Below are 27,739 nucleotides of genomic sequence, written 5' to 3'. Positions count from 1 at the left end.
GCGCGCGCGCGCGTAAACGCCCGGATGAGCCGCGGCTTCCGGCGCGCTCCCTTCGGGCAGTAGGGGGCGCGCGGCGGGCGCACCTCGGCTGCCTCGGCTCCTTCTGGGGCCTGTGCGGCCCTGTGTGGCTGGGAGGAAAATGGAGCAAGAGCCCCAGCCCCGGCGGCAGCTCTAACCCCTCTGACCGAGGTCCTGCCGCTTTCGCCCCCAGGAGCCTCCTTCTTCTCCGGACCTGGTGCGTTCGAGCACCCCAGTGGGTGCCTGGGCCCCGCGAGTGGAATGGTCGCCGAGGCCCAGGGCGTCGGGTTTCTGCGCGCCCAGTGAAGGGAACTGGGGAGCCTCGAGGGTCTCCGCTCCCCATACCCTCCAGGCGCGGACAGCCCCGCTTGGTGAAGAGCAGGTAGCGGCGGGGAAGCGCGTGGCAGTTCTGGGTTTGTTTTGTGACTTGGGTCTCCCAGCTGGCAGTCGTTTGCAGTCTCGTCCCCGCCCGCAGCCTTTGTGCATTTGGTGGTGGGGGGCGCGGGGCACGTGGGTTTGTGGAGGTTTTTGTTGGTAGGACGCGAGGTTGTAGCCGCTGGGGAGGAGGGCGGGGTTTCTGGCCCGTGAGCCCGGCGGGCGGGGGCCGGGGGGACTCCGCGGGTGGTCGGGGTAAAGGTCATGTGGGCGGGGGTTGTGCTGAGCTGTGGTCCGCAGTCTCCCGGCTCGGGGTCCGGATAATGACAGGTGCCTGTTCTGTAGCCTGCGTGAACCGGGCGCCGTGTCTGAGCGAGTTTGGGCTGGTTCTGTGAGCAGGTTGACTCAGCTTTTCCCTTTGGGCTGGTCAAGTTCGGACACGTTCCTAGGACGCAGTAAAGGGAGCTAAGCCCTGACTTGTCTCCAGCTGGGTCTATTTAAACCATGCTTTTTCCCAGCTGTATTCACTGGCGATTAGATACCTGTGGTCAGCGACGTAGAGCACTTATTCTACACTGATCCAGGTAAGGACCCGCTTGCTACTGGCTTTAGTTTTAATAAAAATAGTATTTAAGGGCATTATTTACATCTATTCCGTATGACTTTTTTTTTTCCACAGATGTTTCATTATTTCAAGTTTTTATCTTGTGTGTTTTTTCTTCCCCTACTCGTAGGCAAATGTGCAATACCAACATGTCTGTGTCTACTGATGGTGCTGTAAGCACCTCACAGATTCCAGCTTCGGAACAGGAGACCCTGGTTGGTATTTTTGTCTCAAGTGTAACTTTTAAGAATAATTGATTTTGTGAGGTGATCTACTAAATTCCATAGACCCCATTTATAGCATGGTTCTCTAAGTGAAATTGTATGTACACAGCTTAAATTCTGCCATTTATGCCAGGCATAAATGCAAAAGCTGACTGTAAGAATCGGTATTTATTTTCTTAGTCCTTTATCACCCTGGATTTAAAATTGAGTTCCATTAACATTCTTAAGCATGGATGTTTAAGTGGTGCTTGTTATTGCCCGATTTTTTTTTTCTATTTTGACTTGCCTGTATTTAACTTTTTAGGTGGTTTCTAAAAGTCACAAAAGCAATTCATGCTTGTAAAGATTTTAGGCATTACAGAAGTGTAAAAAGTGAAAGCTGAAAATTCTAGTCTTCTCTTTTGACCATGTCTCCTTTTAGATTTTTTCTGTGTGTGTACCCACATATATACATGCAGGTTTTAATCTGTGATTGTCTTGTTTTGTTCTGTTAAGACAGGTGTGGTGCAGATTCCATTCACGTCAATAAATCTATAGAATTCTGCTTAATGGCTCCATTGTGTTACAAAGCATTAGTGTACCTTTTTAAAAATTTATGCCTCTGCTATAGGTTTTTTTGGATAGGTTTTTAAAAAAAACTGCCTTTAGTTTTTGAGTATTACAAATAGTGTTGCTTTGTATGTGTATCCTATGTTATGTGACTCCTTCTGTAAGATTTTGTCTACAGAAGTAGAACACCTGGGTCCTAAACTATACATATATTTGATTGCTATTCATAACTTGCTAACAAAAGATTGTGACAGTTTTCCCCTCTGCCAACACTGAATATTATCAGTTTTTATTATTTTGCTATTTTTATGGTAAAAGGTTCTGTATTACTGTTTAAATTTGTATTTCCCTGATCTCTCTTGAGATTGGGCATCTTGTCATTTCTTTTGGGATTTCTTTTGGGATTTGCTTGGTCTTATCTATCCGCTTTTCCTTTAGGTTTATGGTGTTTTTTCTTAATAATTTGTAGTAGTTCTCTGTGTTTCAAATATGTAACTTATCATTTACAAAGTTTGCACTTAATTTTGTCATCTTTTTCCTATTGAGAATGTTTTTATGAAGTCAAATTTATTTTGTTGGTTTTTGCATTTCACGTATCATGCTTTGGAAGAACGCTCCCATCCCAAGATTATACAGATAGAGCCCTATATTTTCTGGTAGTGTTTTTAATTTTCACATCTAGATCTTCATCTGGAATTTATCTTTTTGTTATTAAATGTAAGATTAAGAATGGTATTGTCTTTTATAGTGTTCTTGCATGTCTTTTAGGTCTTAATAAAAAACTGATGGCTTTCCATTGCAGATTTTTACCTTGAGTTCTGTGTAGTTTGAAGTTAATATAACACACATAAAATTTTAGGAGGAAAAAAAAGTAATTTTTTTATCTTTCAAGCGAGAGTTCATTATTTAAGTGACCTGAAAGTAAAGTATATATGTAAGCACACACACACAAAAGTGTGATCAAAACAGTTAATGAATCAATACCACACTTATTGTGTATTTTAAGTTTTTTGGTTATTATTTTTAAAGATTTTATTTATTTGAGAGAGAGAGAAAGCACGAGCAGGGAGAGGGTGCAAAGGGAGAGGGAGAAGCAGTCTCCCCACGGAGGTAGAGATGTGGGTGGGACTCGATCCCAGGACCCTGGGATCATGACCTGAGCCAAAGGCAGATGCTTAACCGACTGAGCCACCCAGGCGGCCAGTGTTTTGGTTATTAAATAATATTCTGTTGATTAGCTGGAAATAGGCAATTTTCTTAAATCTAGTTTTGATAGTTAGATTCCAAACTGAGATGCTGTTAGATTTCAAAGTTAGGCAAAGGGTAGGAGTATATTGAAGAGAGACACAGAGGCACCAGTCTATGTGGACATGGCAAGCTACAAAGACACTTGAGTTTTAAAGATTTTGATATAGCAACGGTTAGGGAGAAAGAGTATATTATATCCCTGACTCCTTGCCAGTTATTTTCTCCATACCACTTGGAAAACCTCTAGATCGGGGTCAGGCACACTATAGCCTGTGGGCCATATTTGGCCTCCTGCCTATTTTTGTAAATAAAGTTTTATTGAAATGTAGCCATGGCCTTTGGTTTACATATCTGTACTTCTGAGTCAGACCATCTGGCAGGAAAAGCTTAAAATATTTACTATCTGGGTCTTTATAGAAAAAATTGACCCTTGATCTAGTTGGTGGGTTCCTTATCATCCCCCCACCCCCAATATCTAGCACTGTCTGGTGCATGGTAGAAGCTCAGGAAATGTTCGTCAGGAGATACTTGAAATGCAGACCTACTAAGAGGTAGCATGATACAGTAGGAAGAAAATGCTGGTTTGTAGTTGAGGGTTGTGAGTTGCAGTCTCAGATCTGCTCTCAATTATCCTTGTTAGTTGTTTAAGTCCTCCAGCCTTCAGGAGCCTAATGTGTGGAAAGAAAAGATTGGGAAACGGAGCTACCCTAAATACTTACTCTTTTCTCTTGGATTTTGCAATTTAGTTTATGGTAATCTCATTGGAGTATTCCATTTATAGTTAAGTTTGTAAGGTAGTAAGCAGATAATAGAAATAGCTGGAGGAAAAAGAATAATTTTCACTGCCTTGGCATGGATACTATGTTTGATTGCAGCTGATGATACTTGAGGATTCTGTGATTATTTGCATAGTGAAATCTCAGCATTTTTTTCCAAGTTGCCTTGACAGTCTATGATATTCAGTTTCTATAGTCTGTTATGTTTAGTGAAAACATTATGACTTAGTTTTTGAGTTCTAACCTTGTGAGATTGTTAAATATAACGTCTGCTACCTTTATTGAAATTCTTCATGGAAATGCTTGCTGTGGAGCTTATAGATCTGGAATAATTTTGGAAGCATAATAGCAGCTTTTTTGTTCTTTGTAGGTTAGACCAAAGCCTTTGCTTTTGAAGTTGTTAAAGTCTGTTGGTGCACAAAAAGACACTTATACTATGAAAGAGGTAAGCTGAATTAAGAGTTAACAAGATAACTAATGTCTTGCTAGTTACATATAGCCATGGGGGGAAATTGGCCATATAGAGGGATTTTTCAGTAAGCAGCAGTATTAAGTATTGTGGTCATTTGAACTACAATTTGAAGCTGAAATTCTAATTATTCTTGAATACCTTTTCTCAGCTAGGAACGCTGAGACAGAGGGAGGCTCTGCAGGGGTTCTTAGCATTTTTGTGCAGTGGACCCCCTTGGCAGACTGGTAAAGTCTTCTCAGAATCATGTTGCTAAATGCATGAACCAAAATGTATAGATTACAAAGGAAACACATTATGTAAAAAAGTTATCAAAATGGTAAACAAGTTTGTGGTCTATGTGCTTTTCTGAGTGTGTTTTTTTATTAACACATGAAATAAGATTTAGCAGCAGATCTAATAAATGTAATTTCAGAATAGTGAGGAGTATAGTTAGTATTTTGAGATGTTTACACCAAGCATAGTATGATATGAAAACACTTGTGATTTTTATTGGTGACAGAAATCACAGGTATTACTAATGCTTTGTGGTTTGTGGCCTATATTCATAATTGAAGAAAAAGCTAAATTTCAGTTAAAAGTTAGTGAAAATATAGATAGAAATTTTTTTCCATCCAAATTAATGGACCCCCTGAATTCTATCCAAGGACTTCTTGGGCATCCATGGATCCCAGGTTAAGAACTTCTGCACTAGCGATATATGAGTACAGTATACTGATCTTTCTGGGATAGAGGTGAGCTGATTCATGAACATATGTTCTATTTAATGGATGCATTTCAATGTAATGTTCTCTAGCTTTAAATTGTGCACAGAAGCATGATTTTCAGTGAGACATTGGGCCATCTTAGGCAAAATTTCATTGTGAATGAAATGTGCCTTTTTCCCATCTCTCCCACTTAGTTTATGGGGCCCAGATTGCTTACAACACCGAAGTAACTTATCTACATCAGGATAGTGGGTCAGGAAGAGACTCCACGCCATTTTCCTTTTTCAGCCACACTTTTTATAAACTTATGGGGTGTTTGGTAGGAGTGTAGGTTCTCTTCTTCCTTTTCCATTGTTTATCAACTTATCTTCAATCCATAGTCACCAGGGAATATTCCTTTAAGTCTGAGGCCTGCTTAACCAGTTAAGTCTATGGACAGTAGAGGAGCTTGCAGGGAGGTGTCAAGGTTAAGGATGTTTTTGAGGTTAAGGATGTATTTAGGGCTGTTAACTTGGGTTTGACTTCATGACCATCATGTAATTGGTTAAGGAAACAAAAAGGTATGCATTTAGTACTAGAAATGAGGAGAAAATTGATCAGGCCATTATAAAGGTGTAGAATGCTTATGCTAAACCACGTAACAGTTATATATGTATTGTCTGATTGAGTTTTCAGTTGCAGGATCTTTGTTTTGGGGCGTATGGGAGAATGATGACAGCTAGTATGGAGTAGTAGAAAAAACACTGGACTAGGAGTCAGAAGACCAGGTCCTATTTCCATATCTTTAATACAGTGAAAACAATTCTATGAAATATCAGAGAATGAGACGGTACTTGTAAAAGTACATTTAAACTGTAAAAAAAAATTCATACATATTTAGGTGGTTAATAGGTTTGTATGTGGATATCTTAAGATGTATCACTTCTTTGTCTTAATGGAACATACAATATTTAGCTGTATAGGCATGAGTCAGGGTCACTATTTTGATTATTGTTTTATAGATTATATTGATATCTTCAAGAGTTCATTTTATTCACTGAATTCTTCCAAACCGTTGTGTAGATATAATTGGTCACGTTCCTGTGGTCCTCATCTGTGATGACTTCAGAGGCTGTTGAGATGTATGGTGTTTGGGATTATTTACTGTTTACTAAATGACTCCAGGTCACTGCTATGTTTTAGTTGATGTTTTGATTTTGCAACTTTTTATTGCTCTCAATGGTTTTGCATTTTGCTGCCTTTTCCCTTCTCCGAGTACGTAGTTCCTAGATATCTGGGCAGAGTTAAAGTCTGTTAGGCACACTTTATCTAAGTAAATTGGAAAAGCAATGTCTACTCCCATAAAATTAGAAGGAAAAGATTCAAAAGCTTTTTTGAGTACTGAATGGTTGTTATTATAGACAGTTACAGGTATGGTTGCAGGTTATGTAACCATCTTTAGATAAATGAGATATTGAATGTATTTGAAACTAACATTTAATTTTCTTTAATGCTCAGAAATCTTATTTCTGTTTCAGGTTATATTTTATCTTGGCCAGTATATTATGACTAAACGATTATATGATGAGAAGCAACAGCATATTGTGTATTGTTCCAATGATCTTCTAGGGGATTTGTTTGGAGTGCCAAGCTTCTCTGTGAAAGAGCACAGGTAAATTCTTCAGCTTAGTCCGTTGTAAAAAGCCAGTTGGGCAAACATTTCGGTTTACCTCCCTCTTCACTGCCTTTTGTCAGAGAAAAATTGTTGCTGTATATATAAAAGATGCGGAAATTTAATTTCTTAGTAATATAGCATATTGCTTGAGAACCTGAGTTCTGGAATCTTATAAACCTGGGTTTGAGACCTAGCTCAGTCATTTACTAGCTGTGTGACTAGGTAAATTGATTTACCCTCTCGAAGCCTCAGTTTACCCTTACTGTAGGGATAATATAAATACCTCATGTGGAGGTTATGAAGAGCCAATGTGTAAGAAGCAATGTTTGACACATAGAAATCATTTAAATGTTAGTCACAGGGGCATCTGGGTGGCTCAGTCGTTAAGCATCTGCCTTTGGCTCGGATCATGATTCCAGGTCCCAGGGTCCTGGGATTGAGTCCCACGTGGGGCTCCTTGCTCACGGGGAGCCTGCCTCTTCCTCTGCCAGCCGCTCTCCCTGCTTGTGCGTGTGCGCACTGTCTCTCTCTGACAAATAAATAAAATCTTTAAAAATAAATAAATGTTAGTCACAGTTACTGTATCTTAAAAAATATTGTTGCAATTACTTTCAAAGACAATCTTTAGACCACACTGTGGTAAAGGCTTAAATTTGAGCCTTACTTTGGAGATTATTTTGTCATATACCATTACAGCACTTAGCCGAATTTAACCCAGATAACATTTCTAGAATTAGTCTACTCAGAACTGAAGACTTTTTTCGGTCTTCGTTCCTTAAATTACATTTGGAATTCCTTTTCCCGTTTGGTTTAGCACAGTCCATGTAGAGCCTTAGCATGCATGTGTATCTTAATAAATGGGATGAATACTTTTCACCTGAAGCAATTAATTAGAGTCTACTGGTATTTAATGTTCAGTAATACTATAGCTAAAAAGATAGTAATTAAATGGAATATTTATCACTTTAAAACAATTTCATTATATAACCATAATATATATTCATTATTGGGCAGTAGGAAAAGACAGAAAGCTAAGAATAAGGGGAAAAAAAGACTATAGTTTGTCATTGAATGGTATTTAAAAAAAAATAGTTTCAGAGAGAGCATGAGCGGAGGGGTGGGGCAGAGGGAGAGGGAGAAGCAGACTGTCCACTGAGCAGGGAGCCCAATGCAGGACTCGATCCCAGGACCCTGGGATCATGACCTGAGCCGAAGGCAGATGCTTAACCGACTGAGCCACCCAGGTGCCCTTCGAATGGTATTTTTACCTGTTGTTTTTATATTATGTGCAGATGTGTTTTGACCCAGTTGTGAACATACCATATTTAATTTTGTCATGATTCTTAATTTAACACTATATAAACACCTTTCCATTAAGAAATCACATTTATCTAATAAATTTGTTACTGTTTTATACTTTGCCTTGGGATATAAGCTTTATTTTATAAATTTAAGAATTAACTGTATTGGTGATTTTGTACCCTTTGAGTGTTGAATCTTCTGATAATGTTCTGAGGTATTGTATAGTTTCTCAAATTGAAAGCATAATTTACAAGTTATCTTTGACTTGAATTCTTGCATGTTGAGAGGTTAAACACTGGGGAAATTATGTACCTGGAAAAAGAATATGAATAGGAATATTGATATTTATGAGTTTATGGGGCTGTATCATTAGTCCCAAAGGTGAAAAAAAATAGTTGGGATTGGCACTTCCCCTTAATCATGAGAATTAGAAATGATAGCATGTGACCAGTAACATTGCCTAAAATCATTAGTTTAAAAGAAAAGAAGGAAAAGTGTACCATAACATCAATGAAGACTAAAATAAGTGAATTGTCTTCCTATTGGGATATAAGCTCCCTGAGGGCAGAGATTAGTTTATATTTTATTCCTTTTTTTCCTCCGTTTCTAGAACAGTGGTTCATAGTACGTTTTCAGTCTGTATATATTAAATGAGTGAAGGAATCTTCATCTTTTTTTTTCAAGAGAATATTAAATCGTTTTTTGATTACACATGATAATGGATGATACACAAGCTTTAATCCCATCTTTAATTTTATCTGATACCATAATTCAATTTAGATATATTGCATAGGATGTGCCAACAATCATATTAATAACCAAATAAACTCCAGGACTTTGCTTGGGTGACCCTTTTAATGGTGAACTCCAAGGTCACAACACATTAACTGTCAGTTCAACTACACCAAGGTTTGTGGAGACAATGGCTTCTTGTGCCCAAGCAGGTTGCAAATAAATTTCGAATGGAACCTGGCATCATCCTGAAGGAATTCTAACTTCACACTATTGGGGTAGTATACCAAGACGGCTTCAGAGTAGACTAACTTTACACAGCACATTTAAAAAAAGACACATTTATTCAGCGTCATGATCAGACTATTACATTTAGCAATCAATAGCATGGGTGCAAAAAAAAAAAATCTACATTAAAACCCTTTGTTGGAATGCTTTACACTTTCCACAGAACAGAAATTAAAATAACCTGTTATACAATTAGTCACAAATACAGTCCTCGAGTTTTTTGCCCATACACATGAGTATTGTCTAAAGCATGTCTTCTTTGTAGCAGCTAGGCCCTGCCATGCTTGGCTGAGTTCACAAATCTGTTGTAACCTGTAGCTTCCCTGTCACTTCTCTGGCTCTCCTCTCCTGCTAAGCTTTGTTTCCTGGCAGTAATTAAAACCTTCTGCCACTGCCGTAGCTACTGCTGCTGCTGGAACCACCATAGCCACCTTGGTTTCGTGGTTTGGCAAAGTATTGGCCTCCACCACCATAGGGGCCAGAGCTTCTGCCCCCAAAATTTCCTCCTTTCATGGGTCCAGAATTTGAGGATTGATTGTTGTAATTGCCAAAATCATTATAGCTTCCGCCACCTCCAAAGTTGCTTCCACTACCACCGCTATAGCCGCCTCCGCCTCCTCCGTTGTTATAGCTGTCATAGCTGCCACTCCCGCCATAGCCACTGCCCTGGTTTCCATAACCCTGTCCACCACTTCCATAGCCTCTGCTTCCTCCGGAGTAACCAGGGTCGCCTCCTCCATAACCACCATCATTACCAAATCCGTTATAGCCATCCCCACTGCCACCATATCCACCACCACCTCGACTGCCGCCACAGCCACCTCGCCCACTGAAGTTCCCTCCACGACCAAAATTGTCATTCCCACCAAAACCACCTCCACGACCACCACAGAAGTTTCCAGAACCACTTCGACCTCTTTGGCTGGATGAAGCACTAGCCATCTCTTGCTTAGATAGGGCTTTCCTTACTTCACAGTTGTGGCCATTCACAGTATGGTATTTTTGAATGACGATCTTGTCAACAGAGTCGTGGTCGTCAAATGTTACAAAAGCAAAACCTCTCTTTTTGCCACTGCCTCGGTCAGTCAGGATCTCAGTCACTTCAATTTTCCCATACTGTTCAAAGTAATCTCTTAGATGGTGTTCTTCAGTGTCTTCTTTAATGCCACCAACAAAAATCTTTTTCACAGTTAAATGGGCACCAGGTCTTTGAGAATCTTCTTTTGAGACAGCCCTCTTTGGTTCCACAACTCTTCCATCCACCTTGTGTGGCCTTGCATTCGTGGCTGCATCCACCTCCTCCACAGTGGCTACGTGACAAACCCAAAGCCTCTGGAGCGCTTGGTGTTTGTTTCTCTCATTACCACACAGTCCGTAAACGTTCCCCACTGCTCAGAATGGCTCCTCAGACTCTTGTCGGTTGTTTCAAAGCTCAAACCTCCGATGAAGAGCTTCCGCAGCTGTTCAGGCTCTTTGGGAGACTCTGACTTAGACATGACGGCGGTGGGAGGGGAGACTTAGGATGCTTACTCGGCGGCGTCCACGGGCAGAAAGGAGTTGGAATCTTCATCTTTTTTTTTTTTTTTTTTTAAAGATTTTTTATTTATTTATGTGACAGAGAGACAGCCAGCGAGAGAGGGAACACAGCAGGGGGAGTGGGAGAGGAAGAAGCAGGCTCATAGCGGAGGAGCCCGATGTGGGACTCGATCCCGGTACGCCGGGATCACGCCCTGAGCCGAAGGCAGACGCTTTAACGACTGCGCTACCCAGGCGCCCCTGGAATCTTCATCTTTTAATAGATTTTAAGATCAAGAAAGAAAATCCAAGAGGTGATTAATGGAAGTCAGAATTAAAATCAAGTTCCTCTATAGTGGGTTTTGTATAACCCACTGCCTTTTTAGGCAGTCTGCTTCTAAGCTTTAAGCACAGAGCTAGAAATTTCTTTTGTGTTTGAAAATACATATATCAACCTGCTTCTGCACTCACACCCATTCCCTGGGGTCTTTTGGTAAAGTACAAATATGGCACATTTCAGGAAATGGAGATACGAAGTCTTTTCAGCTAGAGAGACCTTTGTGGTTAGTCAGAGTAAGTGTATGTAATCACCGTACGACTAATTATCATGATGCTTTTCAGGACCTGGAAGCTTGCCAGTGATGTAGTTTGAATGCAGTGATTTAAAATTTAGCTTGTGTACAGTATTTAAACATATATTTAAAAGTGTGGTTAAGTCCAGTTTAATACATTTTTATTTTAAAATGTACATCTTTTTCTTTTTTTCCTCCCTACAAGGAAAATATATACAATGATCTACAGAAACTTGGTAGTAGTCAATCAGCATGGTAAGTTAATTCTGAGTACCATAAACAACACCATAAAAATATTTTAAAGACATTTTATGTATGTGGAGTCATTTAACAGGAAGAAATGAACTATATGAACTAAACATAATACTAAGGTTCTAAGGCGTATTTGCGATATGTGAAGTTAAATACCTTATTCCATCAATGTAAGCCTTGGGATGTCAGTATTAAAATTTGTTTTGGAAGATTTCTGGATTTTTTTGGGGGGGAGGAGGTTCACAAGCATTTATTAAACACTTTATTTTTAAAATTTATTTTACATTTTTATTTTAATTCCAGTGTAGTTAATATACCGTGTTGTATTATTTTCAGCTGTACAATGTGGTGATTCAGCAAATCCATACATTAGCTGGTGCTCGTCGTTACAAGTGCACTCCTTAATCCCCATCACCTGTTTAACCCATTCTCCTACCCACCTATCCTCTGGTAACCATCATTTGTTCTCTATAGTTAAGAGTCTGTTTTTTGGTTTGTCTCTTTTTTCTTGGTTTTGTTTCTTAAATTCCACATATGAGTGAAATAATATGGTATTTGTTTTTCTCTGACTTACTTCATTTAATGTTATATTCTCTAGATACATCCATAGTGTTGCAAATGGCAGGATTTCATTCTTCTTTATGGCTGAATACTATTCCATTATATATATATGTATTTATATATATCTCTCTCTCTTTCTATATATGTATCTATATATTTATATATCCTATTTTCTTTATCCATTTATCTATTGATGGACACTTGGGCTGCTTCCATAGTTTGGGTATTGTAAATAATGCTCCGTTTATCTTTTTGAATTGGTGTTTTTGTATTTTTTGTGTACTCAGTAGTGGAATTACCGGATCATATGGTGATTCTATTTTTAATTTTTGAGAAACCTCCATACTGTTTTTCACAGTTTGCGTTCCCTCCAACAGTGCATGAGGGTTCCTTTTTCTCCACATCCTTGCCAACATTCGTTGTTTCTGAAAGGTAGATAATTTCAAGGCCATGCTTACTAGAGATATGATCAAACCTTGAAACATGTATTGAAAGGGTTTGAGAAGTAATATAGATACATAAGTAGGACCATTTGAATGGATGAGCCCTTTTTTGTTTGTTATTTGTAATAGACAAAACTTTATCAATTTATTTGTGTAAGTGGCATTTAATTTCTCTACCTGTAGACTAGCAGTTCTTAACTGGTTGTTTGTTTTTGGGTTACATACTCCTTGGATTATCTGATGAAAGCATTGGGCTCTTATTTCAGAGACACACAAACATAAACATATACAGTGATGCGCTGGTGAATGTTTAACAACCCACTTTTCAGGGGAAAAGCCCTGGTCTTGTGGTGTTTGCTGAGTTCCACGGTGTAAATAACTCCCACCATGGCCATTTTCAGGTTACATGCATGGGGTTGGTAAGAAAGGTACACAGTCTGCTTTGAGGACCAGTAGGAGCTGGCTCCCCCCACACCATAGACCTCTGAAAGCCCGTCCTTGAGCTACAATTAAGAACTGTTCTCAGAAGCTTCCTACAGTGAACTGGCTACTCTCTTGTGCTTCCACTATTCTGTATTTAGACTTTATTGTTACATTGTTTTCTTACACTTATTTGTATTTCTGTTTCTTGTATCCTAACCAGGTTTGCATTATGCATCAACAGTATGGTGTTTTATTAATACAATGTTTAATAAATGAGTTGAATGCTCTTCCAAAGTTAGGACTTAAGGCCCAGAAAGGGCATCACTCTTATCCCAGAGTAGAAGTGAGACTGGTGACATGTTTTATTGTTTTACAAAGCTCTTTATGAAATCAGGTGAAGGCAAATAGAACAAACGACTATAGTATTATAGTAGTATTTTCAGTTTTCTTAAATATTATCCCTGATGTGTTCATTCATTCGTGTAAAGAAACCTTGGTAGATTACTAGGACAATTATATCAATGAGATGGTAACCTGTAGATTACTTGGGTTATTTCCATTCTGGATTTGTTTCAGGTTTCAGTTTAGTAGAATTAACTTCAGAACTCCTGTAACTGTGTTCTCAACCTGTCACACCTAGTACTTCCTTTTTATTACATCTGTATTGTAACATCTTTTATTACATTAAAACAAAATATAATCTGGCTGTATATATACAACTTAAAATCAGTATAATACATAACCCATAATATAAAGAAATTATTATGATAATGTGCATAATTTCAGAACGTTAGCGCGTGAGCCTGACATTCCTATTAAGATGAGAATGTTTCCCAGGGAGTAATAAAGGGTGTTTGTTTATGATCTTTGGCAGCTCTATTCCCTATCTGAAATTTTGACTTCTGAGCTCTGGGTCTATATATCCAACCACAAACTAAACCTACCTACCTGAATGAGTTTCATCCACTTCGGTCATTATCTTTCTATCCTAATCTGTTTGTCTTCTGAAGTTTCTCTCTTGGTGAATGGGACCACCCATTTATCCATCCAAGGCAGAATCTTGGAGTCCTTCTTGACACCTTTCTCCCTTGCCTTGTATATCAGACACCAGGCCTTGTTGGTTTTTACCTTTTTAACTTCTCTGGAATTGATCTTTTTTCAATGCCGTAGTATAGGCTTTAATACTTTGGCATTTGTAGTTTTGCAGTTACTGTCTAGTACTGGCTTCCCTGCCTCTGCTCTCTTTTTCTTCTGTTTTGCCAAAGTTTTTAGGGGTTCCTTATTGTTCGTTGGATAAAAAACTTGCTGTGAACTAGCAAATCAGTCTTATCTATTGGATTAAACGTTTTTAATGGTGAGTGGCTGAAGCAGTGCCATAGGGCAGCTTCTGAAGCTGGGAAGAATGCGGTGATGCAGGTTGGACGGCATGCGTGCTGCTTGCTGACGTCCTTGAGCTGTTTCACAAGCCACACGGGATCCTAGATCCTGCTTACATTCCAGGAATAATTGACTACCTGTAATTCCCTGCAACAAGCATTGGTACTTCACTTCTGGATGCTTTTTTCATGGGGTGCTCCCTCAGTCTGGAATAGCCTTTCTTAGTCCTGCTGCTTCATGTTCTATTATGTGAAATCTTTCCTGATTCCTTGTTCCTCAGACTTTGCCCTGTCCCTACCAAATAATCATTGCTCTGTGTTCTTCACTGATTTATCTTACAGTACTTCTTTTATCCTGTTTATTATACTTCCATTACTCTTAATGTAATACTACTCTGTATTAAAATTGAATTATCTTATTTACATCTCCAGTATCTAGCATGGGGTTGGCTTCTGGGAGATACACATTTTATGTGTGTTGAAAGGTTAAACTGTGTAAGGAGTTTGTCCTGGACTGGCAAACTAGTGTCTTTCCTAGTTGTGATTCTTTGTTGTTGTTGTTGTTTTTTTCCCCCCATCAGAACCATCAGATTCAGGCACATCTGTGAGTGAAAATAGGTGTCACCTTGAAGGTGGGAGTGATCAAAAGGTAATCTTGAAATGAACACGTTCTAGTATGATGTTTCTTGAAAGTTAGGTTATTTTAAACAAATTATTTTTAGCTTCCTGGTGTTACAAGTTCGTTTTTGTCCCCTCTCTCCCCGAATGCTTAGGAGCCGGTGCAAGAGTTGCAGGAAGAGAAACCTTCATCTTCAGATTTGGTTTCTAGACCGTCTACCTCATCTAGAAGGAGAGCAATTAGTGAGACAGGTATATACGATTGTTTAATAGACACTTTCAAACAGCTTTTCAGTGTTTATTCTCTAATAAAATTAATGCATTTAGGCTTCATGAGATTGTGTTTCGTTTTTTAGATGAATTTCTGAGTTTCTTTCGTTCTTATTTTTATGTGATTTATTTGGTTTAAAAATTGCTTTCTTAGCAACATCTTTCTGGTGGACTGTAGCAGGCACGGTTTCCTGGGCCCCACTGGAGTTCATAGTCCGTTGTCTATTATTCAAGATAATAGAGGACAAGTGTATATCCTCTATATTAGTCCTTAGTTACCTTAGCAGTTAAAATATTTGTTGCTTCTAATAAGTGATAAAACACTGAGTGTAAAAGCAAAGTGAATAACATCTAGAACTGAAGATGAGATAAAATAGCTGAGAACATTTTACAGAGAAAAGATAGTGGAGGAGGAGGAGGCTGTTGCCTGATTAAAGTCATAATAACTAAAACTGCATGATGCGGATGAAAGAAGGGTTCAAATCAGTGAGATAGACTAGATAAACCCGGACTAGTGTGTACGCGAGGGCAGAGGGCGGTAAGGACACCTCTGTTTTGTTAACTGCGTGGGACTGAAACAAATGGTCAGTTATTTGGGGAAGAAGAAACAAGTTCTGTCTGTACCACATGCCAAAATGAATTCCAAATAAGTTTAAAAGATAAAGAAATTATATTTGAAGGTTATTCACTTTAAACTTGACAGTGTTAATACCTTTATTATGTAAAAAGTTCCCCAAAGTTGATTAAAATATTAAAAATTCATATAGCAAAAAGGGCAGAAACCCACGTTTTTCATAGTAAATACAAATGACTGATAAATAGGAGGGAGTTTATGGATGTTAGTGATTTCACTTTATAGACAATAAAAAATGCAAAGGTGTCTTTTCTAGGCTATCAAAGTAGCAGAGATGAATTTTTGACTCATCCTTGTTAGCTTGTGTGTTGGTACTGTTGTACTATTGGTATATCAGTTGGTGTAAGTTGTTGGTGTTAAACTTTTGTGGATTATAAGAAGGTATGTAGTTCTTACCATTTTTCCAGTAACTGTACTTCTAGAAATCTATTCTAGGGATATAATCAGAAATTCAAAGATTATATATGTAGAGACACTAATTGCATCATTTATAATTGAAGACATATATGATAGAAAATGTCATCACTCTGGTTCATGCCGTTGCCCTGTCTCTCTTTTTTTTTTTTTTTTTAAGATTTTATTTATTTATTTGACAGAGACAGAGACAGCCAGCAAGAGAGGGAACACAAGCAGGGGGAGTGGGAGAGGGAGAAACAGGCTCATAGCAGAGGAGCCTGATGTGGGGCTCGATCCCAGAACGCCGGGATCACGCCCTGAGCCGAAGGCAGACGCTTAACTGCTGTGTCACCCAGGCGCCCCTGCCCTGTCTCTCTTGACCATAGCAGCATTGTTCTGATTTTCTTACTCCTAGTGTTCCTTCATGTAGTACCAAAAGAGATGGTAAAAGGTAAATTGAAATGTATCGCTTCCCACTTAGCCACTTTTGTTACTTCAAATAAAACCCACATTTTTGGGGGCACCTGGGTGGCTCAGTTGGTTAAGCGTCTGCCCCCAGCTCAGGTCATGATCCCAGGGTCCTGAGATCTGGTCCCACGGTGGGCTCCCTGCTCAGTGGGGAGTCTGCTTCTCCCTCTCTCCCTGGCTTGTACACACTCTCTCTCTCTCTCAAAGAAAGAAAGAAAATCTTTAAAACCAAACCACACTTTTTACCTGAGCCTACAAGGCCGTGGTCTACCTTTAACCATTTTTTGGCCCTTTCCCCCCACCTTTATTGTTTCCACTGTACTGATTATTTGGTTCCTCAAGTCAAAACTCCTTCCTGCTTTAAGGCTGTTTGCACACGGTTTTTTTCTGCCAGCAGTTCTTCCTATCTCTGCTTACATGGTCAGCTCCTCATTTTTCTGTTTTTGCTTAAATGTGACCTTCTGAGAGAGGCTGTCTATAACTGACCGGAATCTCTCTCTCCTTTTCCTTAGCCCCAGCTTGTTTCCTCATAGTACTTACTATCATTTGTAAATAATTACGTTTTGGTTGCCTTGATGTTTGAAATTAAACTTCCTCTGGTGGCAGGGATGATTGCTGAGTTCACTTTTGTGTACCCACGGCCTAGCACTGTGCTGGACAGTAAGCAGGTGCTCAGATTTGTGGACTAAATCATTGAATTATGATGAACAGTATAGGGGCGCTTGGGTGGCTCAGTCGGTTAAGCATCTGTGTTCGGCTGAGGTCATGATCCCAGGGTCCTGGGATCAAGTCCCACATCAGTCTCTTTGCTCAGCGGGGAGCCTGCTTCTCCCTCTTCCTGCTGCTCCCCCTACTTGTGCGTGCACTGTCTCTCTCTTTCTGACAAGTAAGTAAAGAAAATCTTTAAAAAAAAAAAAGTATCAAGGACTTATGATCTAGTTGTGGAGATCAACACAGAATTACTTAAAATATAGGATATAAGAGTGTTTGGAGAATTCAGAGGAAAAAAGATGTCTTCTGGCTAGGAAGGTCAAGAGAAGGAAATGGAGTGAGCAGAGGCGTGCGAGTTGTACCTGTTTCAGGCATATGGATTATAGTTTATTTAATCCCATAACCCTATTTGGTACTGACATAAAAGGCGGCAGTAAACACCTTGCCACATACATCCTTAAGTAATTACGCAGGTATTTCTCTCTCAATCTCTAGGATAGAGATTGCCCACAAAATGTATCATTTTAGATTTCTACCAACAGTGTATAAAAATGTCCTCTCTCTCAAATCTCTTGAAATTTTTTCTCTCATTTTAATTTTTGTAGTTCTTGTGGGTAAAAAATGGTATCTTGTTTTAATTTGCATGTCCCTGGTCAATAAGAGGTAGGAGATTTTTTCATATGTTTATTTAGTTCTTTGTGTTCTGTGAATTGCCTTTTCATATATTTGACTTTATTTTTTTTTTTAAATCAAGTTTTGTTTTACTTGATTGGTGGGAGGACTTGTATTAAGGGATAGTAACCATTTTATGTATGTTGCAGATTTTTTTTTCTGGTTAGACATTGCTTTTTAACTTTTATTTTGCCATGTAAGCCTTAATTAATATAGTCTTATCTTGATAAACTTTTTCTTGAGGGCTTTGCAGTGCTATTATCATACTTCCTTACCCCAGTATTATAAGAATATTATTCTCTTACAACTATTTGGATGGTTTTATTCTTTGTTGTTTGTCTCTTTAATTCACTTGGAATTTATTTTTATATTTGGTACACTGCATGGTAGGACTCTCACGTTCCTGACAGATTTGGTAACGTTATAAGTCAGAGATAATTTATTATTTAAAATACACCATTTTCACTGGTTTTGTTTCCTATTGAAAACACAGGGTACTGAGGAAAATGTTAAGAATACCTTCTAAGTAGGGGGTGCCCAGGTGGCTCAGTCAGTTGGGCATCCAACTCATGGTTTCAGCTCAGGTCATGGTCTCAGGGTCGTGGGGTTGAGCCCCGCTTTGGGCTCCGTGCTGAGCGTGGAATCTGCTTGAGATTCTCCCTCTGCCCCTCGCATTTATGCTCGCTCACTCGCTCTCTAAAATAGGTGGATCTTTAAAACACACGCACACACACAAACTTCTAAGTAAATTAAACATTTTTGGTTCTTTTCAGAAACAAATCTTATATCCTAAAGTATGATTTTGACAAAAATTTTAGCTTACTTGCTTAATGAAAGCTCTAGATGGGTTAAATTAGTTGTGACTTAACGGAGATGATGTTCTGAAAGAAGCTTAAAAAACCTTTTTTTTTTTAAGTTTATTTACGTATGTACATAAGTTATCTCTGCAGCCAATGTGGGGCTCCAACTCATCACCCCGAGATCACGAGTCACACGATCCTCCTGCTGAGCCAGCCACACACCCAGAAGCTTGAAGAGCTTTTTTAAAAATGCAGTGTTCTAGGGGCGCCTGGCTGGCTCAGTCACAGAGCATGTGACTCTTGAGCTTGGGTTCCTGAGTTCAAGCCCCACATTTGGTATGGTGCTTACTTAGAAAAAATACAGTGTTCTGTCATAGCTCTCAGTGGGACAGATCCAATAGAAGTGTTGACTTTTGAAACAGTAGTAATTGTGACTATTTTTAATTTCATTGAAATTAGATTTTGGTACAAATAGGTACTCAAGGCAGCTCATTTGCTGAATGAATCATAGTATAGGGTTTTAATTGACTTGTCTTTCTTTATGTATCCAGAAGAACATTCAGATGAATTACCTGGTGAACGGCAGAGAAAGCGCCACAAATCTGATAGTATTTCCCTGTCCTTTGATGAAAGCCTTGCTCTGTGTGTAATAAGGGAGATATGCTGTGAAAGAAGCAGTAGCAGTGAATCAACAGGGACACCATCAAATCCGGTAATCTCTTCATTTTAAATAAAGCAAGACTCTTGAGGCGCCTGGGTGACTCAGTTAAGCATCTGCTTTCAGCTCAGGTCATGATCCTGGGGTCCTGGGATCGAGCCCCACATTGGGTTCCCTGCTCCATGGGGATCCTGCTTCTCCCTCTGCCCCTCAGCCCGCTTGCGTTCTCTCTCTCTCTCTCTGTCAAATAAATAAATAAAATCTTAAATTGAAACTACTATATAAATCTTCTCCACTCCCAACCCCAAGTTTGAGAGAAGAGTGGGAGATAGTTGTAGGGTATGTTTGGTAAAATTAGTACCAGTATTAATAGTTGTGAATGTCATCCTGCATATTGGAGAATCTTCGTGGGCCACTGCACCAGAAGTAAAGTCAAATAAATAGGAGTATAGAGTGGTCTGAGGATATGTTGTTTTACTTTTTAAAAAATAAGGGAACAAAAAAGCAAATTTGGTTCAGTTACATATGTTAGAATTCTAAGGCAGTTTTGTTTTGAATATTTAGAATAACAATGTCTTTATTTTTGTAGCTACTAACGAATAAGTCAGCATAGTCTAAGCCACATATTTGCCACACAGAGGCCTAGATATCAGGAGAGGTCTGTTTACTAAGGCTGTGGAATATAGGTATGTTACTGCATGGGTGGTGGGAGAGTTTTAGTACTTTTTGATTATTGATAGAAAATCCCAAAGCATTAGGAGTAAAATTCTTAAGGCATGTCATTGGAAGAAGTTTGGTGTAAAAAAAAGAAAAAGAGAAAGTTTTTGCTGACAAGAATGCCTGACAAATGGAATATTATCTTTCTTTGTCATTAAACATTTGTCTTTAAAATATTAAAAATGGAACTTTTGTGTTATGGCAATATCTCATGGCCATTATTCTGGATATTAGTGATCATTTTATAGTTCCTAGAAGGTGTAAGGGACTGAATCAGTTGTGATAGTAACCTTATTCTTACTTTTTCTGTAATGTTACTTCTCACATTATGTTTACATTTTTCTCTTCCAAAGCAGTGATTCTAATGGATACGGGTGGACTGTCCAGTTAGAATTTACTAGAGCGGTTACTTCTGTAGGCCACTAGGTGGCATGGACAGCAAGTTCTTCAGTCAACCCGTCCGTCAGTGTTTTGTGTCCCAGGTTCTGTCTGGTACTGGGGTGGAGTGGTAGTCAAGGTAGATATGGTCCCTGCCCTCAGCGGGGGACACATCATCAACAATGAAATAGGTAATTAAGACATTTAATAAATGCTATGGGAAAAAAATACAGGTTATTGAGGCCAAATATATGCCATCTGAAAATTAAATCCAATTAAAGAAAACTTGACATGTACACAGACTTCATGTTTGGATGATGCTATTCCTTACAAATGATTTAAATAGAACTCCTATTCCCTGCTAAACTTACAGTCTTTGTTACAGTTGTTTCAGAATTCTAGTTGAATGATACTTTAAGTCCTTGTTTTTGCTTTCTACCTGGGACACTGCCCTGTTACCAAAGTAACAGAGGTATTTATTTTTTCTTTTTGTTAGTTCTATCCTATATTGTCTTCTAAAAATTCTGTTAAAAAACCACTGTTTTTCAGGCTAAAATTCTAGTTGTGAAAGCTTTTGGTAGGGCAGGGTTTTTTCCTTCATTTTAGCTTATCCGATATGAGAATGTTACAGTCCTCATTTGGTGGTGGTGGTCGCCAGTTTGTGAAGGGGGTTAAAGAAAAGTGCATTTGCCTTCCATCTTTCTTATGGGTTTAATAAATTGGGGAACTAAGGCTATATTTTAGGCTCTATACTAGGCAGTTTATACGATATCTCGGCAGCCTCAAATTCCATTTACAGATGGGAAAGATAAGCTTGAGAGTTTTAAATAACTTGTTTTAGTTCCTATAACTAATAATTGCCACAGTTGGCATTCAGGCAAAACCAGGGACTTCTGACTTCAAAATTTAAGATCTTTCTGGTGCTTTTTACAATATTTTAGAAGTTTCTGGGTCATTCTTTTTTGAACATTAGCCAAAACTTTAAAAAACAGCTTTTAACTTGATTTCTTCTTAGCATTCTAGAACAGGGGTCGGCAAACTTCTCCTTAAAGGGCCAGTTAGTAGCTCATTCTGGGCCTTGTGGGCCGTATGGTCTTTGTTGCAGCTACTCAGTCTGCTATTGGGCTTAAAGCACTCGTAGACAACAGGAAATGGCTGTGCTCAGTAAAACTGGATTCCTTAAAGTAGATGGCAGCAAGCCATACTTTGCCAACCCGGACTGTAGGGGATACTTGCTGAGACTTCAACCTGCCTTGTGATTTACCCCCATATTCTAAACTTAGTGCGCTAAATGCTAGTTAATTGATGTATCCAGTTTCTTAGGTTACTTTATTAGAGATTGTATTCTAGGAGCCCGGTGTGGGACTCGATCCCAGGACTCTGGATCACGCCCTGAGCCGAAGGCAGACGCTTGACGACTGAGCCACCCAGGCGCCCCTTACTACTTCTTTCCTAACATCGCTATAAAAAAAGTCTTTTGATCTTAGTGTTTATAAAATACTTTGCTTTTATAGATAATAGAAATATCAAAGATCATTTAATCCAAACTCTTCTCATAGATGAAGTAGCTGTGGTCTTTACAGGTTAATATGTCCAAGGTTAAGTAGCTCCTTAGTGGCAAATCTAGAAGAGTGTTTATATCCTGATCCTTAGACCACTGTACTTCTAGTTCTAGCTTTTGGCTTTGTATATGTTCCTCTTGTTAGCCACTGATAGCAAATATTATGGGATTAATGGTCTTATTAGGGTTCTTACACTATAAAATGAGGAACCACATGAGCTGATACAGAATTTTAAAATAAATTTTAAAAAATTATGTCTGAGGGGCACCTGGGTGGCGCAGTCGTTAAGCGTCTGCCTTCGGCTCAGCGCGTGATCCCCGCGTTCTGGGATCGAGCCCCACATCAGGCTCCTCTGCTAGGAGCCTGCTTCTTCCTCTCCCACTCCCCCTGCTTGTGTTCCCTCTCTCGCTGGCTGTCTCTATCTCTGTCGAATGAATAAATAAATAAAATCTTTAAAAAAAAATTATGTCTGAAAGCTGTTTCAAAGAAATTATTCTCAGAGTTCATTAAAAAATCTCATGGGGCTCCTGAGTTGTTCAGTCCGTTAAGCGTCTGCCTTTGGCTTAGGCTCCCTGCTCAGCGGGGAGTCTGCTTCTTCCTCTCCCTCTTGCCTCTCCCCCCTGCTCCTTCTCTCTCTCTCTCTCTGTCTCCATCACACTCTCTCAGATAAATGTTTAAAAAAAAATTACTGTGTGGGTTGTAGCTACTAGCATTCTATCAATGGGAAGATATAGAGATTAAGACATGTTTTTAACTCAAAGTGTGTATAACTCAGATCTCTAAGACTTATGCATGCAAGATTATGCATAATTTATGTGTAAAAATATGTAACTGTTATATATTTATATATAAAATATATTCAGTATGTAAGTAAAGACTTAAAAGGGGAAGTACTCTTTTAGTTGTGGTATTGACAAAAGCTTTAGCAAAAAAGGATGAGTGGGACTTAAAAACTGTGAGGTTATTCCAGTGAGAGAGCTAAATGTGGAAGTTGAAGCGCCATGTTTGGTTGAGGAAAAAACTGTAGAACTGGCTGGTTGCTCATATTTGGGGGGTGGGGGGGAGTGTTTAGTTGGAGAGAAGATAAAAATGTTAATGTGGTCCTGGGTGAACCTTGAATGTCCAGGGAATTTAGCCTTTTTCCTTTATGTAGCAGTAACCCAGAATCTTACTCTCGTGACATTGTGCAGGCGAGACCTAAGGAAGTAGGACAGCAGGGGTGAGCTGGAAGCCGTTACAGGGGCCAGTAGGTAACGTACTTTAACTTTTTTTTTCTCCCCCTGATTTTAGGATCTTGATGCTGGTGTAAGTGAGCATTCAGGTGACTGGTTGGATCAGGATTCAGTTTCAGATCAATTCAGTGTAGAATTTGAAGTTGAGTCTCTCGATTCAGAAGATTACAGTCTTAGTGAAGAAGGGCAAGAACTCTCAGATGAAGATGATGAGGTAGTTTTTTCTCTCTAATTACAGTCTAAAGTTCTTCAGTATTTTCTGTATTCATTGATAATTGAAATAATAATGTATTCTGATTTCACTTAATCTTTGACTTTTGATTTGTTCAAACTAGCATATGGTTTTGTGGACTTGAGGCTTTTGTAGTTCCTTGTTGTCTGGTTTATATTCTTGTAACTATAAATGTCAAAAAGTCAATACTTCTTAATGAACATTCTTATAATAGTCTTATTTTAAAACAATCCCCCTCTTTGGCATGCCTAGCTGGCTCAGTAGGTGGAGCATGCCGCTCTTGATCCTGGGGCCAGGAGTTTGAGCCCCACATTGGGAGGTAGAGTTTACTTAAAAAAATAAATTTAAAAAAATTCCCCTCTTTTAATATTAATTTACTTTTTATAAAAGTAAAGCGTGCATACGGTTAAAGTCCCTGGAGATGACCTTCAACATCGTTGGCTGTTTCACAGTTAATATCTCCATATTTATAAAAATAAAAATGTTTATACTGAATTTTTTGCCTTACTTATTTTGAACATCCCGTCTGATGCCTTTTAACCATAGTGGGTCAGGATTTCATGGTCGTCCACTTTTCCCCCTTTAACTCACTTATTCCATTTGACCTCTGTCTCAGAATTTCTCATTTATAGTAGTACATGCTTTTTGTTTAGGACTTACCACTTTTCCTGGTTAAGAAAAAAAGGTGATGAATTGATGCTAATGGATTTGTTTTATTAGGTATATCGAGTAACTGTGTATCAGGCAGGGGAGAGTGATACCGATTCATTTGAAGAAGATCCTGAAATTTCCTTAGCTGTAAGTATACATGTCCTTTTTTAAGGAATTAAGAAAACATAGAGGTTAAGGTTAGAAAAATACGCATAGTCTGCTTCCTGACATGAGGTAATTTCTATAAAATTAAAATCTTTTTAGAAAGTGTTAAAGCATTTTTGTTCTTTTATTTGTTGTGTCGGAATGTAACTGAATGTTTTTTTTAAGATTTTATTTATTTGACAGCGAGCAGAAGCAGGGGGAGCGGCAGAGGGAGAGGGAGAAGCAGGCTCTCCACTGAGCAAGGAGCCTGATGTGGGACTTGATCACAGGACCCTGGGATCATGACTGAGCTGAAGGCAGACCCTTAACTGACTGAGCCACCCAGGCGCCCCTGTTACTGAATTTTTTAGGGTGTGTGGGTGTGTGTGTGTATTTGAACTTTGAACAAAAATTTTTTTAAAGGTTTTATGTATTTGAGAGGGCAGAAGTAGGGGGAGTGGCAGATGGAGGGAGAGGGAGAAGCAGGCTCCCCACTGAGCAGGGAGCCCGATGTGGGGCTCGATCCCAGAACCCTAGGATCATGACCAGAGCCGAAGGCAGACACTTAACCGACTGAGCCACCCAGACGCCCCGGAACTTTGAAAATTTTTTATCGAAAATTTCAAGTACGTGCAGCATAGAGAGTAGTATTATATATCTCTAGTATATTTATCACCCGGCTTTAACCGTTACCAACGTTTTGCCAGTCTTGTTGATTTGTACTAGAGAATGTGGTAGGTAGGATTTGCCGTTTAAGAATTCAGGACTAGGGCCGCCTGGGTGCCTCAGTCAGTTGAGTGTCCTGACGACTCTTGATTTTGGCTCAGGTCATGATCTCAGGGTTGTGAGATTGAGTCCCGCATCGGGCTTGGTGCTCAGGGGGGAGTCTGCTTGTCCCTCTCCCTGTGCTCCTCTTCGCCTCACCCCTGCTCACACATGCACGTATGTTCTCTTTCTCAAATAAATAAACAAAATCTTTAAAAAAAAAAATTCAGGACTAAGGGGCGCCTGGGTGGCTCAGGTAAGTGTCCAGCTCTTGATTTCGACTTAGGTCATGATCTCAGGGCTGTCAAGGTGGATCCCTGCGTTGACCCTACGCCCACCGTGAAGCCTCTCTCTCCCTCTAAAAAAAAGAAAATAATAATAAAAGAATTCAGGACTTAGCACACTTATATTTCATGTTTGTGTTTTTTTAACTGAATATTAATGCTTTAATTTTTGTTCTTAATATTGCCTTTAACTATATTTGAATGGGAAATCTCATTTTTCTTTGCTGAGTTGAAAAGTTATCCAAATGCAAAAAAGATGAAATTGTAAAATTTTTGAAAAAAATTTTTGCTGTATTAGAAAATAATTCAAGTAACTAGTTGACATAGATCCTGCAATTTATCGGGCTCTTTGAAGCACTTTCTTTCCCATATTATAAAACTTCTGTCTTTGGTTTTTATCAGTTGGGTAGCATCCTACTTTGAGAACTTGGAAGAACTAATGTGAGAGAATGAAGTCATCTCCATCCTTACTGCTACTTTCTTAGGTCATTTGTGAGGCAAATTAAAAATGGTTATTCATGGCAAGTTTTACATGGACATTGTCCTCAGGCAAGAACCATGCTTCAGTTACGATAGGGGGATAGGATGTGTTCATTAAAGAGCCTGGGGATGGTAAGGGGGTTTCTTACCCACATGGCGTGACGGTGGAAAGGCTTGGGAAGTAAGTTGAGGTATGGGAGAAGCAGTAAGCACTTACAGAGATGAGGACACAAGAAAGTATAGATAAGTAAGGGGCATACATTTTGGATAATGACAAGGATGACAGGTTTTAGCTGGCAGTGATTGCCGAGAAGAATGTTTTAGTGTTTTCTTTGTGGATGAAGTTAGGGAGCACTCAGTTGAGCCCAGGCTGCAGAGCACTGCGGAGGCAGTCCCAGTCAGCGGCGCGCTGGGCAGTAGCTTCATCTAGGTTGATTGGGTGGACATTGGGCACGGTATCCAGGGTTAAGCCTTTAAGGGAGTGAAGTGAGTACAGGCCTCGTTTCAGAATAAAAGACTACATCACACTTGCTTCAGCTAAATGAACCAATTGTATCTGTGTCCTTAAACAGATAACTTTATTGGGACATGGTTAAGATCACAGTGAATAAATTTTTTTGTTTAGGATTCTTTAGCATGGTTTGGCTGAAAAAATTATGTACTTCATGTACTTTTTAATCTCATGCTTGAGGAAAGATGGTTAGATGTCACATGTTTTATATAAAACATGAAATGCTGAAAATTGAACTGTGTGATAGATTTTACGTCAGACATATTGCAGTTGCTGGTGTTGGCTGTGACTAGTGGTTAAAGGGTTACAGAAACTAACTCTGTCTTTTTCATTGAAGGACTATTGGAAGTGTACTTCGTGCAATGAAATGAATCCTCCTCTTCCACCTCATTGCAACAGATGTTGGGCCCTTCGTGAGAACTGGCTTCCTGAAGATAAAGGGAAAATACCTGAGAAAGCCAAACTAGAAAACTCAACACAAGTAGAAGAGGGCTTTGATGTCCCTGATTGTAAAAAAACTGCAGTGAATGATTCCAGAGAATCATGTGCTGAGGAAAATGATGATAAAATCACACAAGCCTCCCAATCCCAAGAAAGTGAGGATTATTCTCAGCCATCAACTTCTAACAGCATCATTTACAGCAGCCAAGAAGATGTCAAAGAGTTTGAGAGGGAGGAAACACAAGACAAAGAAGAGGTTGTGGAATCTAGTTTTCCCCTGAATGCCATTGAACCTTGTGTGATTTGCCAGGGTCGACCTAAAAACGGTTGCATTGTTCATGGCAGAACAGGACATCTTATGGCGTGCTTTACGTGTGCAAAGAAGCTCAAGAAAAGGAATAAGCCCTGCCCAGTATGTAGACAGCCAATTCAAATGATTGTGCTAACTTATTTCCCCTAGTGGACGTGGCTATGCAAGTGAGTTCTACATTTCTAACTATATAACCCTAAAAATTTAGACAACGTAAAACTATTTTTTTACATGTATCAAAGGAAGAAATTATCTGTACATGTAGATTTCTTCTCTAGTGTAATTTACCTACTTTGGGAGAGACAATAGTAAATACTTCTTTTAGAAAAATTTCAGTTTTGTTTATATTTTATATTTGGGCTTTAATGTAATTAAAATTGGACATATAGCTCATCCTTAACCCTTACTCCTCATATTTTAAATGATTTCCATTCCTTAAAATTTAGAGAAGTACCTGATTTTAAAAAATATAACATTTAAATATAAGTTATGTACATTCAGGTTATGGTATGCAGTGATTATGTTACTTACAAAACATTCAAATCTGCAGATAGTTTCATTCACCATGCTTATGCATTAAATTGTCTAAATTTTTAGGTTTAGTATACGTATATTATTTATTGATTTATAAATAAAATATTAAATGATTAAGAATTGTTTCAAGAATGTGATTATTGGATCTTATAAATTTTTTTTGGTAATGGGTTTTAAAATGGA

At 38.9% G+C, this 27,739-nt stretch overlaps 2 protein-coding genes across 10 annotated transcripts; one reads left to right on the top strand and one right to left on the bottom strand.

Annotated features, from left to right (window-relative positions):
- The first annotated feature begins 52 nt into the window (after positions 1-52).
- Positions 53-27,673, top strand: MDM2 (MDM2 proto-oncogene). Of its 9 annotated transcripts, none has more exons than XM_057316539.1 (12): positions 53-400; positions 912-977; positions 1,128-1,216; positions 4,170-4,239; positions 6,488-6,621; positions 11,239-11,288; positions 14,670-14,737; positions 14,862-14,958; positions 19,209-19,369; positions 23,263-23,418; positions 24,157-24,234; positions 26,609-27,673. In XM_057316539.1, exons 4-12 carry the CDS (start codon positions 4,231-4,233, stop codon positions 27,170-27,172), a joined length of 1,317 nt encoding a protein of 438 aa, XP_057172522.1. In that variant the 5' UTR covers positions 53-400; positions 912-977; positions 1,128-1,216; positions 4,170-4,230; the 3' UTR covers positions 27,173-27,673. The 9 variants fall into 9 exon arrangements, with proteins under 9 accessions (XP_057172522.1, XP_057172523.1, XP_057172524.1 ...); XM_057316540.1 differs by having other exon boundaries at positions 82-235; XM_044384624.3 differs by lacking the exon at positions 1,128-1,216 and adding an exon at positions 4,911-4,997 and having other exon boundaries at positions 296-400; positions 4,165-4,239.
- Positions 7,161-10,478, bottom strand: LOC113256296 (heterogeneous nuclear ribonucleoprotein A1-like). The gene is given in 2 exon segments (XM_044384625.3): positions 7,161-10,259; positions 10,262-10,478. Coding segments are annotated over 2 exon segments (1,119 nt in total). The 5' UTR covers positions 10,443-10,478; the 3' UTR covers positions 7,161-9,321.
- Positions 27,674-27,739: the final 66 nt, after the last annotated feature.

The sequence above is a fragment of the Ursus arctos genome, unplaced genomic scaffold, assembly GCF_023065955.2.
Source record: "Ursus arctos isolate Adak ecotype North America unplaced genomic scaffold, UrsArc2.0 scaffold_21, whole genome shotgun sequence".
NCBI lineage: Eukaryota > Metazoa > Chordata > Mammalia > Carnivora > Ursidae > Ursus > Ursus arctos.
The sequence above is the reverse complement of the archived record's forward strand: the minus strand, read 5'-3'. Positions and strand labels throughout refer to the sequence as shown.

Excerpts from the sequence above, each read along its gene's own strand:
- MDM2 (XM_026500074.4), top strand. The coding sequence starts at position 1,132 with ATGTGCAATACCAACATGTCTGTGTCTACTGATGGTGCTGTAAGCACC. Across the intron at positions 19,370-23,262 it reads CAGGGACACCATCAAATCCG|GATCTTGATGCTGGTGTAAG; the intron begins GTAATCTCTTCA and ends CCCTGATTTTAG. Across the intron at positions 24,235-26,608 it reads ATCCTGAAATTTCCTTAGCT|GACTATTGGAAGTGTACTTC; the intron begins GTAAGTATACAT and ends TTTTCATTGAAG.